Raw genomic sequence first — 11,636 nt, forward strand, 5'->3', positions numbered from 1 at the left:
CTTACTGTAATTTGCTTGTAATTAAGTTCAAAGTTCAACTGCATAAGTTGTTAGGTGTGCTTACTGTATGCATATATATATGTATATATATATATAAATATGGTTATGACAAACCAGAAGCGTAAATTGATTCATTGTTATGTAGGGCGTCATACAGTAAACCAGTCAGCAAATCACTTTATACAGTCATTAAAAGATTTCTGATTTTTTGATGTTTTATTCCTCTTCCAATCATTTCTTCTATTCTTCATTTCCTTTTTAAAGCATTTCCAATCCACTTCAATTAATATTTACAATTCCTGAAGCATTCCTTATTGTACTTATCATCAATGGCTATTTGGCTACTTAGCTTTTTTATGAATTCTCTACTCTCTGTAAATAAGTCCTGAACATTCATTGTAGAGAGTTTACTTTTTTAATATTAAATTTGTTATTTATAAATTAAGGATTTCAAATTCATCCATAACTGGTGTCTTCAGGGATATGATTTACATCTTCAGAATTCAGAATTCGTTTTTTTATACATGGCAAAAATGCTGTACACAGAAAATAAATGCAAACCTGAGGATTTTATTATTTACATATTTAGCATGAAAGGGGATAATCATTAAAAATAATTCCAAAAAAAAATGGAGCAACCAAGAAGTATTCACGGGTTATATTAAATAATAATATTTACAGTTACAAAGATAACAATAAAGCTATACATGTCGTTATTTATGAAAAATAATATACAATAGAGTCCATTCATTTTATTTATTATATGAAAATTTGTTTTAAGCGAAAAGAAATTTCATTCGGAAATCCACTACTGAATTAATTCTTCCTCTTTTACCACAGTTCCTGAATATTTTCAAATGTTGACACAACATTTTTATAACTCAGTCACTCCTGAAACTTGCCGATCTACAATAGAAATTTAGCGGCTAAAGTGAAGAGTCATAAGTATCTGAAATATTCACAATATCAAGTTACAACGATGACGCCACAATTAACATTTGAGGACATATTAATCTTTGAATGGTTGGTTTTTTTGAAGGTATTTGAAACTGATCTGTTTTCCTAGAGAATACTGCTGTAGTGGAAAAAGCAAATTTCTAGCGTAAATTGACAAATTATAACAGTGAGGCGACTGTGCAAAATATTTTACAAGAAATCGATAAAAAAAGCGGGAAAGTCAGCATAACAATTCACATCCCCTACCAGCACTGCTGACCTCGCGCCTAGATAATTTTTTTGCCGGCAAAGTTGAATATTTCATAAAACCGCACTCTTTCCAAATTTAATCAAAAAAGGCTAAGCATAAATGAAAAATGTGTTTCACCACATTTTATTCAAATTACCTTTTGGCCGCGGAACAACGGTGGAATGTTGCAGTACCGTAGCAGCTAATTCCTAAAAGAAAAGAGCTCAAGTACATATTGAAGCCTGAAAAGTTCTAATTTAAACTTCAAAATTTCAAGCTGAAGCTTCAATATGCGAACCTTATTTTCCTCTACAATTTTCACTTCGTTAATTGAGCTATTCACTGTTAAACATTTCAGTATTTCAGAATTTCAGAACCAAACAACTACTGTGACGTGAAACACCAGAAAATATAAAGCTTTCATCCAATAACAGTAGGGAAGGAGGCAATGGAATCAAATATAAAAAAAGAATGGAAAAGTTAGTGTGAGTAAAAGACTCGTGAAATTCCAACAAAAAGCATATAAATTTTTTTCCTGAACAAGCAGAACTTTATAAATACTTTCCTATCAATTTCTAATTCTCCCAAAGCATAGGAAAGTTTTCTTCCTATTCGCAGTAATGAATGTAATAAACAGCTGATATCAGGAAACGCATTATGTTTTTATTTATACCAATATCAAGAAAAGAGAAACATAGATTAAACTTTTTCCTGAATAAGCAGGACTTATAAATACATCCCTATCAATTTTTAATTCTTCCAAAGCACAAGGAAGCTTTTCTTTTTACTCAAAATAATGAATGTAATAAACGGTTGTCTAATCTACAAATGATTCAAACGCCAACTAATGAAAAATGGTATGTATATATTCAATGAAAAAAGGTTACCTGACAAAACTGCGACAGTATGATAGCCGCGAAAACAAACTGCTTTGCTCGAGCATGGTCTAATGTTACATCACGACTTTCCATTGCTTTGTGTGTGTAAATACGAAATTCATGTGGATGGGCAGAACCGTTGTTGGGATAGAGGCGCTTACTGCTGAAAGGTCTGAATCTAAAACAGACATTTTATTAGACTTCAACTTCTGCTTAGTGGTTTTTCCGCCACATAGTTCTAGCAAGCTGTTATGACCAAATATCTGAAACTTCAGGTACTCCTGCCAACGTACTGAGGATCGAGAAATTGTTTATAACACAACACATTTAAAGTTCAAGAAGAAAACAGCTGCAACTATTATTACAAACATTCAGACATTTGCTCTGCTAAAAAAGTTGACAACAGCAATGTTGATGTTAGAAAAAACCAAAAAAAAAAAAGAAAAGAAGTCCAGTTCAAAGACAATTTTTAATTACCGATTTAGTAAACCTCTCGATGAATTCGCCCCTTCTCTGTTGCTGTTTCGTGAAAATGAGTCACCGGAAGATCGTAAGTGTAACGTATATTGCCGGCTACTTTCCATGGCCTTCAATATTAAACTTTAAAAAGGAAAGAAAAATTCAGAAATCTTTTCGATAGCAATCAGTGCGACCAATAAAAACGAAAAAACTTACTTTTTCATACCGTTCTGCCCTTGATCGTAGAAATTTGATCCCTCGTTCCAACAAAACATCAAAACCATCTAGTGACGATGCGTATGCATCAATTCGCATCTTCAGTGAATCCATAACCTTAGAAAGAAAAAATAAATTAAAAAACCTGATAAACTCACAAATAAAGTTTTTAAAACTTCCAGAAGAGAAATTTCCCACTCACCTTAAAAAGATTTTTCACATTAGGTTGCAAACGCATGCGTTGATCAAATAGATAATGAGCAATAAGTGGCTGAGGATATGACGCAAGAGCCGCCAATACCGACGTTGTTTGCAGTGTTACATATAACGAATTATCCAGCATATTCTCCAAAGAACGTATTATAGATTCCAAGAACGGTCCAACACCTTTAAAAAACCATCAGAATCAAAAATATATAACCTATGAACAAAAAAAGGAAAAAACTTATCCTGGCTTATATAAAGTTGACTTTTTCATTACGACAGCCTAGCACTTCATCTCCCATTGAATATGCAAAAATTCCCGACATTTTGAAACGCAAAACAACATAATACAATAAGCATGTCAAAGTCGAGTAATCTTAATTAAGCGGTGACTGACAGTGCTGATCAAATAAACGACATAGTCAAACTATATCATTCTTCATGTAGAAAAAATTGACGTTAACAAAGTGGATAATCAATACATGAGCGAAATATGCACTACAGACAGGAAGAAAGATGCGAACTGCATAAACTCCTAAGGAAATATTGTCTTCTTTCTGCTGCTAGGAGAAAGTCAATAAGTTAGATTTGACCAGAACGCTTCGACTCAAAACCTCGAATAATCTAGAACAAGCAAATAAGGATGAATATATTGAAAAATTACCTTGATTTCCGAAACATTCGATCGGTTTTCCTGATGGCGCAGGGTACTCATCGTCATTGTTGTTATTCGTATCACTTTTAAATCCATCACTTTCTGACCGTGATGATTTAGTCTCGGCTTTCAACTCTTCGAGATACTGAATTCGCGAATCGATTAAAGCCAAATTTTCTTCCAAAGAATGCTTTACCTTTGAAGCTGGCACTCTATCCATCAATGCCATAAAGGTATCCATATCCTGAATACATGACTTCGAAAACATTTTAGAACTTCCAAGATGAATGTTCCTTACCTTCCCGAGAATGAATGTACAGAGAAACTTCTCCAGAATAAAAGACGAGTTCAGCATAAGACTAAAAATTTAATTACTAAGACGTACGTCTACTGAATTGTATGTGTCATATAAAATCATAAGCGCCACCAGCAGTTGTTTGAAGAAGCATAAAAAGGTTACAATGAACTCCTATAAGAAGTTTCGAATCAAACCGCACCTCAATTTGCCCCCAACCTCTCAGAACGAATGATCGTGCCATTTCAATATCAGTATCACAATTTGCATTCCTGCTCGCCACACTTCCTTTGTCTGAAACTTTTTGTAGTGGTGCTTCACTTATGTTGATTGTGCTGGGATTGATCGCCTCAGTGTCAGTTTCCGACAATTCTCCATATGCAAATTGAAAATAATCACTCGATGAAGTCATCATCAAAAGTGATTTGGGTCTAAATGGATAGGAGTTCAACCAAACAACAAGCCGAAAAAGTAACCAGTCAAACAAGCATTAAAATTTGCATAACAGAATTTTGAGAAACTAATAACCTGATAATTGGACGATAAATAACGGATAAAAGATCAGTAAATTCTTTAAAATTTTATATAGCAAGAAGATGACATATAACATGAGATTTTGGTAAAACTAACGTTAAAGGTGGTATAATCAGTTCATCGTCTTCATTATCCAGAGCTAGTGATGAATCGGCAATATCGTATGGAAAGCTACTTCTCGATGACGATTCGTGTTCTCCTAGTTCCGGCAGTGGAGTATGTTGACGTAAACTTTCAGCGGTAATGTGAGCATTTCGGCTCACGAAGTATCGATTCAAACCATTCCGCGCTGAGGCCATTGAGGAACGTACTGAAGAATGTCGAACAAAAGCCTAAACAAATTTACTGACAAATAAAAGAAATGAACTAAAGTGAAGAACCGAACCTTGTATAAGAAGACTTGCATATCTAAAGAATAAATTACTCACTCCATTACAATTAGTGATGCTTTCATCATCTGAGTTTAACTTTGGCAGAAGAAGCGGATTACGACCATCATAACTCCAAGCCCATTTTTCACAACAGGCATCCGTAGTTTCTTGCACATAATTTCGACATTCGGTGAGATAAATATGAAGAATTTCTTGGGAGCATAGCTGAAACAATATTTGAAAACAAAAACAATACTTGAAAGAAATTTTTAAAAAGTATATGAGTCTAAGTAAAAACAAAAAGAAAAAACGAGTTGCCACAATCAAAAGAGTGCGAATGTATCTGAAATAAAAATTTAAAAACTTACTGCTGAAGATTTATAAGTACATTCAGGAATAAACGTCAGCAAAGTTCGAGCAGCTGTCCTTACATACTTCTGATTCTTTAAATGAAGCGTTTGATTAGGTTGTAAAAATGTACAAGGTAGAAGATATCTGAAAAAAGTGAACCTTAATAAAGTTAACTGTGAAGTAAGTGTCCGTTGAGAATGTTTCTTCATTTTCTGATCTCCTAAAAATGATGGAATTATAAAGCAAACGAACTGAAACATAATTGCTAAACTGACAGAAAAGAATTGCAGAAAAATAGTATACTTGAAAATGAGATCGAACATGATGTCTTCGCATCGTAAATCAATCAACGTTCTTATCAGCGATAAACTAACTTGGCTAAGCTGGAAAAAATAAGAATATGAAAATAAAAGGAGCCTATTTAATCATATTTCCAAAATGCATTAATACCCGATCTTAATAGAGTTCACAGAGAAAGTTCTTAATTCCAGCGACAGTATGAAAATCCTTACAACTTGATAAGGTTCATTTCGAAGCAAAAAAAAATATATTGCGAAAAAAATAAAATATATTTTCAGTGAAAAACAGATTACTTGTTAATAACCGTGAAGAAAAGACAATTTTCTAATAAGTCCTGCGAAAAAAATTAATTTTCAATATTTACTGAATATCAATAAATGAGAACATAAGCAAATAAAACTCTTTGATAAAAGAAGAAAGTAACTTTATGACAATAAAATAAACCCGGTTTCCAGCGGATATCCTTTCCACGATAACATCAAGCACTTTTTTGTTACTTTCACAACTTTCATTAAGAAGTAATTTTACTATTGCTTGTATAAGCGCTGTCTCAGTGACACTATCCAAACAAAGATGATAATAGGCTGTTGATGAGATAAGCTCATCTTGTCCACCCTGGAAAAATTATTACTCCGAGATAAACTTTTGAAATTACTGCGTTAACAATAAAACAATAAAAGATTACGAATGTGAATAAGCCAGTGTTACGGAATCGAATTTCTGTTCAAAACCGTCCTAGATTTAAAATCTGAGACAGATGGATTGTTAAATTTTTGTTATATGTAGCAAAAATGATACCTGTAACAATGAAGGTAGAACGACAGGAAGTAAAAACCCGTGATAGACGTATGTAATGACCTGTGACACAACATAATCGTGAGCAACCTAGAAACACACTGTTCACAAGATGACTATGAAAATCCATAACATACGTCTCTAATCTTTTGCTCTGGAAAGAATTTCTTCTTTTTGAAGAAACTTTAAAATTTTAGAAATTTCCATTCACATTATAATATCACTAACCTGTATAACTGCATTACAAAAAATCAATGATGAATGGAAATCCAATAAGCTGGAATAAGAATCGATATCATCGGCATTTATCTTATGCCAATCGTCGCTTAGGTATAACACTGAACCAACTGAGCGCGATAATTGGGAAAAGCAACCCGACAGACCTGTTGCAACCACTGGGCAAAAGTTTGACTACAACAGAAAACTTCGCATAAATTTTTGATTTATATAGCGCTAAAGAATCAAGACAAGAAAAATGAAGTGAAGGAAACATTCGAAAATTCTTCAAATAAAACTTGCAGAACGTTAGAATTGTTTTCAGAGAAGTCAAAAAAAATACTAGATTCACTAGCTTTGTTGAACTTTGTTCCTTTTGCTTTATTCAAACGGCGTCACAAACTGAAGTACTATCTGGTAGTCAAATGCAAGTTTTGTGTGTTCGTGCAAATAAGCTCCACATGACCGACAAAACATTCCATTTAATCTATTTAGTCGTTAACATTTCCGAAAATATGCCATTTGACTTCACTTTACTCATCTACATCCATCTTAAGAAAAGTTAATGATGGATTAAAAAGTTCTCGCAAACCTTTACAGCGATAAATGTAGCAATATGTTTCATTCGTCGTGAAACAGAAAGTATCAGAAGTAATGCATCGCGTGCTAACTGTCCAACTTCACCGGAATCATAAAGATATGGGATAAGCAAGCCGAATACCAAAAACTGCTCATCACAATCATTGTCAAAATCGAAAAAGAAATGCAGCAACGTCGCATCTTCTGCCAGCTTTGTGCAGATCTGAAATATTTAAGTGCTTTCCATACGCTGAGAGAAAAATCGTACATTTTCTAGGTACAGCTTAGCTTTGTTTCCTTGTTCCAATTTCTCTTCTATCTATAAATAAATTAAATATTCTATAAATATACACTAAATACGTATCATGCCATACTCATAAAATAATATATTGAAGCTCATATTAAATCCACACATGATAATGTGTCAGAAGATATATCAACATTACTATTCATTATGAGCATGTTTTTTCTTTTAAATAAGATCTATTTGGTTTTACCATTATAGTGTTCAGACTAAATCATGAAGACGCAATTAAAGAGACCATTTGTCATGAATATCAAGTGTTAACCTGGTTTAGAAGTAAAACGAAATGTCTGTCCGTATTAGATGGGGCAAAATTCCTCTTTTCTGCACTTTTTCTACACCAGTCCAGTAATTTCAGCAGCGGAAGTAGCAATGGCTTGTGTACCAGCAAGCAGTGATTCTGTGTATGACTTTCTCCAACAACGATTTCATAAAGACGAATCAGATTAACCTGCGATTTAAACATCTTCATTAACATTTTGCTAAAACATACAAATACAGAACTCTCATTTGTAAAAAATTTGACAAACATAAATATTAATTGGCCCTTAGTTTTACAAATGCGAAGTGCCTTGAGACGTACATCTGAAATGAAGTCTAACCGTAAGAAAATAATTTTGACTGGACAACTGGCACTGTAAATAAATTTTAGCAAATAATTCAAAATTCAATTTTAGCAAATTTTAGTAAATGTAAATAAATTTTAGTAAAAAGTTCCAATTTTTGATCTATACGATACAGAAAAACTGTTCAATAACAAAGTTTCATTTGTACGTCATTTAAAACTGATCGGCAAAATGCCGACATGATGTCGTAACAAAAGCTAATGAACATTCCTTACAACAACATTATTCCTGCTGCAAACAATTACCACAAGACCCCCACAAGATAAACAGTACAGTCATACTGCTCCAATCCTAGATACCTTATTTCTCTTTATTTAAATCAATAATATATAGATTATACCTGACATGTTGGTGTCAAAAAAAGTGGAGCTGCAATCGCCCAGTCAACTACTCGTTCCATAATTTGGTGAGTGAAATAACGGTCCAATATAGGACCAATTGCAGATTCCGGCTGAGCATTTGCTTCCATCATTAACAACTGCACCATACAACTTAAATGTTGGAATACAGTTAATACCTGCAAAAATTGCAGAACCAGTGAGTTTTTATGACATTTACAAAGGAAAATAGTGAAGAAGTGATAAGGAGGGAAAGACATAATGTTGCAAATGAACAATTAGCTTATATTTAGGCACAGATGTTATTAATAAAGGACTCCGAAATGTTACATGAAGGACTTGTAGTTAAAGTACATTAACGCAATTCATACGCTGAAATAGTTTAACCTGATTTTATGTTGCAAATTGTACTTTAATTACTAACTTTTTCGTAGCTAACTTCTTTTTCACTTTCCAGCAACTTTTCGGCTGCTTCCCAATGTGTATCAAAACAATTCTCCCACGAGCATGGGTCAGATGCGAAATCGACATTCCAATGAATATCCGGTTTCACAATGATGAACGGTGTTGGCGGTGATGGAAGAGATGAATCAGCAAGTTGTTCCACTGATGTTGATCCAGGAGAGGCTGGAGTGGGTGATGTGACCTGTGACGTGCTAGTCAGGGAAGTTGAACCCAATTTGGAAAACCATCGTCGCATACCTACAAGAGAATTGTAACAAACATCTGTGGTTTAAACACAATGATTGTATAAACATGGAAGCGTTGAAAGTTTTGATATTTTTGAAGTTATCAAATTAGCAAATAAGGCAGTTAGAATGTATTTAACAAACAAGACCATATGATCATATGTGGTCAGTAAACAATACATGCTAATGGTCAACACAATGGCATCTATCACATTGAACGCTTCTGTGTCTAATAAAAATAAAGCGAAAACGGGCCGACCGTCAAAGAGGTTAGAAATTCCCTTCCATTTGTTTAACAAATGTTTGTTACAGTGAGCTGAATAAAATAATGGTAGGTCGTCTCTCTGCGCCTACAAAAAATAAGGAAAAAAAAATCAACGGAATATAGCTGCAACAAATGGCAGGGAATCAAGAAATCACAACTAAATATCACCGGGATGGACTTGTTTTATACTCTCTTTCTCTCAGGGTTGTGCACTTTGCGGGGATACTTTTGATTATTTACACTCTAAATTACACCAATTTAATACTAATTTAATATTTATAGTGTTTTAATACCTACTAAATTACTTTTAATTACTTATTTACACTGTACTTTTACAGTCTAAAGACTGCAAACTTGACCATCAAGCAATTTCTTGATAACATTATGATAGATTTATATTGCTATTTGGGATCTCTCTCTCTCTCTCTCTCTCTCCCTCCTTCCCTGTAGAGCATGTCTCATTCTTTGTGGTAATTTCTCAAATATTTCAATTTGTTATTTCCTATTTCTGAATTATGAGTATGCCGTAGTAGTGCATGATGGCTGACGGAAATTAGATGGCACGTGGATGAAACTTATGTGGGAGCTTTAATCGTTGAGAGTTTTGCTAATTAATAGTAATGAGCCTTTTCCGGTAAGGCAACCGGATGGACTGAAAAGATTGACTGAACAACTGGAATAGACAAAATTTTTGAGATGAAGGAAGAAATAAATACTAACTGAGAATCCAAGTACTCCACATTGTGTCGCGTCACATCAATTTGTTGATTGCGGAAGGGTGATAGATGAGTGACCTGTTGTTGTCGCTGTTACATGCAACATTCGAACATCAAAGTACTGTCTGTAAGGTTAAATTCGTAATTGTGAAAAAAGAAAACTTCACAAGAAAAAAGAAACAGAAAACTTCAATTATTCGTAATTGAAAGAGGAAAACTGTAATAAAAAAATTTCGATATCCTTTCTTTGTCTAAAATTTCGATATCCTTTCTTTCTCCTCTAAAGGATGAGAGATGACCATTTAAAAATAGAAACTGCTAATTATATTAAAAAAAAGGCGATGTAAATATAAGAGTGAAAGAATGAAAGAATGATGAATAATACTTTTTTTTTATACTGACTTCCAAAGACAATTTTTTTGTATGTTAACAATCGATATATGGAGCTGCTGAATAACATTTCAAGTGGAAATAAGGCAGCGAATATTAAGAGTGATATTTGTTGTGTCTTAATACATCGTGAAACAGGACAATATTATACTAGTCATCAAACCTTCCGGATTAGAAGTGTCACCTGGATACGTATGTAAGGATGAGGATGCAATGATGTGATTCGGGAATTGTACTACTCAAAGATTTTTTGAAAAAAATCTAAATACTGCAAGATTTTCTCCATTAATGATAGAAATCTTCGAGAAAAAGGAAGAGAAAAACAGCATGATTCAACTTTAAAAATTTCTGAAGCTATCCAAAATAGCTATAACCTTATCGATTCTTATCGACATCTACCTTATCGACATCTACTATCGCTTACGATCTTGTCTTGAACTTTTTTTTTAACGAAGATAGCTCACTTGTCTATGAAATTCAAGTTTCTCAACTGGATTGGCGTATGAATGCACCTGTCGATGAAGGCGAAAAAATGTTATGGGTTGTTTTAATTAACATTTAGAATATTTCTTAGGTAAATGATTCGTTACATAACATTAATAAAAAAAATGTTTCGATACTTAAAATGATGAATTATTGATTCAAATCCAACTCTTCCAATTTGTTAACCAATTTCAATTGCAATGCTTAGATGTTGCAGACAAAGCCTTTTGTTGTAAAGTTTTTCCAATCTGTTAATTAAACATACATGCAACTGTCGGAATGTTGTAAAGAACTTATATGCAAATGTCGAGATATTGTAAAGAACCTCTAGTAAAGCCAAGGTGTCTGGTATATTCTGGATCAGTTATCGAATCCAAAAAGCTCGAGCATTCATTCAGTCACTCAATCCGACAGCTCCCACACTCAATCTAATAACTCCCGCAGTTTCGCAATTTAATAGTTCGCTGAGTTACTCAATCGGACAGCTCAAGTAGGCATTCAAGGAGACAGCATAGTCAGGCACTCAACACCAGAGAAGTAGCAATACAACAGTTCAATAGCATTGAGCGATAAGATTGTTTGATATCCTTTAATACTTATTCTGTGTATTCATTTCGTCACTGTTATTATTTTAGTGTAACATTGTATCATACTGATAAAATCAATAAAAGTTACTATCAATGTCGCAGAGTTAAAACAACAAAAATAAACCTACAAAATCTTTCACCGGCAGCACCGATGAAAAATATCACTGCATATATACTGATCGACAGAGTACGGAAATTG

The 11,636-nt window shown here is 33.5% G+C and overlaps 1 protein-coding gene across 1 annotated transcript; it reads right to left on the reverse strand.

Annotated features, from left to right (window-relative positions):
- Positions 1–1,320: 1,320 nt before the first annotated feature.
- Positions 1,321–7,859, reverse strand: LOAG_03568 (hypothetical protein; the record flags this gene model as incomplete). The annotated part of the gene is made up of 16 exons (XM_003139105.2): positions 7,609–7,859; positions 7,053–7,262; positions 6,473–6,655; positions 6,248–6,334; positions 5,894–6,064; positions 5,453–5,532; positions 5,167–5,293; positions 4,856–5,023; positions 4,524–4,759; positions 4,096–4,324; positions 3,608–3,842; positions 2,942–3,126; positions 2,740–2,856; positions 2,542–2,651; positions 2,074–2,242; positions 1,321–1,395 (listed from the first exon to the last, which is right to left on the reverse strand). The coding sequence occupies exons 1-16, from the start codon at positions 7,819–7,821 to the stop codon at positions 1,321–1,323; spliced, it is 2,595 nt and encodes an 864-aa protein (XP_003139153.2). The 5' UTR covers positions 7,822–7,859.
- Positions 7,860–11,636: the final 3,777 nt, after the last annotated feature.

Source organism: Loa loa (genome assembly GCF_000183805.2).
Source record: "Loa loa unplaced genomic scaffold supercont3.26, whole genome shotgun sequence".
NCBI lineage: Eukaryota > Metazoa > Nematoda > Chromadorea > Rhabditida > Onchocercidae > Loa > Loa loa.